At 43.4% G+C, this 1,854-nt stretch overlaps 1 protein-coding gene across 1 annotated transcript; it reads left to right on the plus strand.

Annotated features, from left to right (window-relative positions):
• Window positions 1–103: 103 nt before the first annotated feature.
• On the plus strand, window positions 104–1,777 carry LOC111667011 (vitellogenin-2-like; the record flags this gene model as incomplete). Its single annotated transcript, XM_023422574.2, has 7 exons — window positions 104–261; window positions 349–514; window positions 604–729; window positions 815–1,033; window positions 1,136–1,353; window positions 1,449–1,546; window positions 1,632–1,777. Coding segments are annotated over 7 exons (1,116 nt in total), but the record flags the coding sequence as incomplete, so codon positions are not given.
• Between the last annotated feature and the right edge of the window lie 77 nt (window positions 1,778–1,854).

A 1,854-nucleotide genomic window follows, 5' to 3' on the forward strand; every position in this document is an offset into this window, starting at 1 on the left:
GAGGCTCAGGTACTTCAGACAATGTTCCCTCTTTTAACCAGATGTTTGCTGAATCCATCCTGTACCTACAAACCATAATACGGGAAACAATTTTTTTTGTCAGATTGTTGAGGTTCTGAACCACCTGGTGACCTTCAATGTGGCCAAGGTTCATGAGGATGCCCCTCTGAAGTTTATTGAGCTCATCCAGCTGCTGCGTGTGGCCAGATTTGAGACTATTGAGGCTCTCTGGACTCAGTTCAAAGCTAGACCCGATTACAGGTAACTGCAACTTTCAATCAACGAAAGGCCATGAAATAAAAATGTAATAAATAATATAATAACACAGTATTTTCTATTTTCTCTTAGGCACTGGATCCTGAACGCTGTCCCCGCCATCGGTACTCACATTGCTCTGAGGTTCCTCAAGGAGAAGTTCTTGGCTCATGACCTGACTATTCCTGAAGCTGCTCAAGCTCTGGTGGCATCTGTGCAAATGGTGACAGCCGACCTGGAGGCCATCAAACTTGCTGAGGTAAATGCATGTTAAAAGTGGTCTTGTGTGTTTTCAATGATGTGAAAACATGGACAAGTAATCAGTTCTTTATTTTCACCTCTCCACAGGGTCTGGCTATGAACCACAGGATCCGAGAAAATGCAGTCCTGCGTGAGATCGCTATGCTGGGCTACGGCACTCTGGTTGCTAAATACTGTGCAGAGAACCCAACTTGCCCAGCTGAGTTTGTGAGGGTATGTATCATTTGTGCATGTGTCTGATATGACTAAATTCAGTTACAGCATTAGTGACATGAATGCTTTTCTGTTCTACCCACAGCCCATTCATGAACTCGCTGTTGAGGCTGTTGCCAGAGATGATATTGAGGAGCTCACTATCGCTCTTAAAGTTCTGGGTAATGCTGGACATCCTGCTAGCCTTAAACCAATCATGAAGCTCCTGCCTGGCTTTGGAAGCGCTGCTGCCAATCTGCCACTCAGAGTTCACATTGATGCTGTTCTGGCCCTGAGGAACATCGCAAAGAAAGAGCCCAAGATGGTGAGACTAGATTTTCTGAATCCTTCTATTACTAAAAGTGAATTCACTTCAGACCTATCCTGTAATGTAGTTTTGTTTATAACACCCTTCTTTGTGAATTAGATCCAAGAAATGGCTGTTCAGCTGTTTATGGATAAGAATCTCCACCCAGAGCTCCGCATGGTTGCTGCTATTGTGCTGTTTGAGACTAAGCTGCCAATGGGTCTGGTGACCACTCTTGCTGATGACCTCTTGAAAGAAAAAAATCTGCAGGTTGCTAGCTTTGTCTACTCTTACATGAAGGCCATGACAAAGAACACCATCCCTGACTTTGCTTCTGTGTAAGGACCTGAATAATATTCACATTTGCATTTAAAAAAAAAAATTTAACATGTTTACATGTGCAATCTCATATATTCTAATGTTCTACTTTCAGTGCTGCAGCCTGCAATGTTGCTGTGAAGATCCTCAGCCCCAAATTTGACAGACTGAGCTACCGCTTCAGCAGAGCCCTCTATTTTGATGCCTACCACAGTAAGAGGATAACCGATGAATAATTTACCATTACAGATTACAGATTAAGACATGTGGTTTGAGGGTTCTTGACTTCTTCCTTCAGGCCCCTGGATGATGGGTGCTGCTGCCAGTGCCTTCTACATTAACGATGCTGCAACTGTTTTGCCAAGAGCCATTGTGGCCAAAGCTCGCACCTTCCTGGCCGGAGTTTACGCTGATGTCCTTGAGGTGTGATGATCACGTCTTGTATGGCTAGTTTAAATAATGAAAGACTTGTCAATGTCTTAAGAAGACTTCATTTTGTACTATGATATACTGATATATAC

Source organism: Seriola lalandi, unplaced genomic scaffold, assembly GCF_002814215.2.
Source record: "Seriola lalandi dorsalis isolate HSWRI2012SDOR001 ecotype SW California unplaced genomic scaffold, Sedor1 jcf7180002003217, whole genome shotgun sequence".
Lineage (NCBI taxonomy): Eukaryota > Metazoa > Chordata > Actinopteri > Carangiformes > Carangidae > Seriola > Seriola lalandi.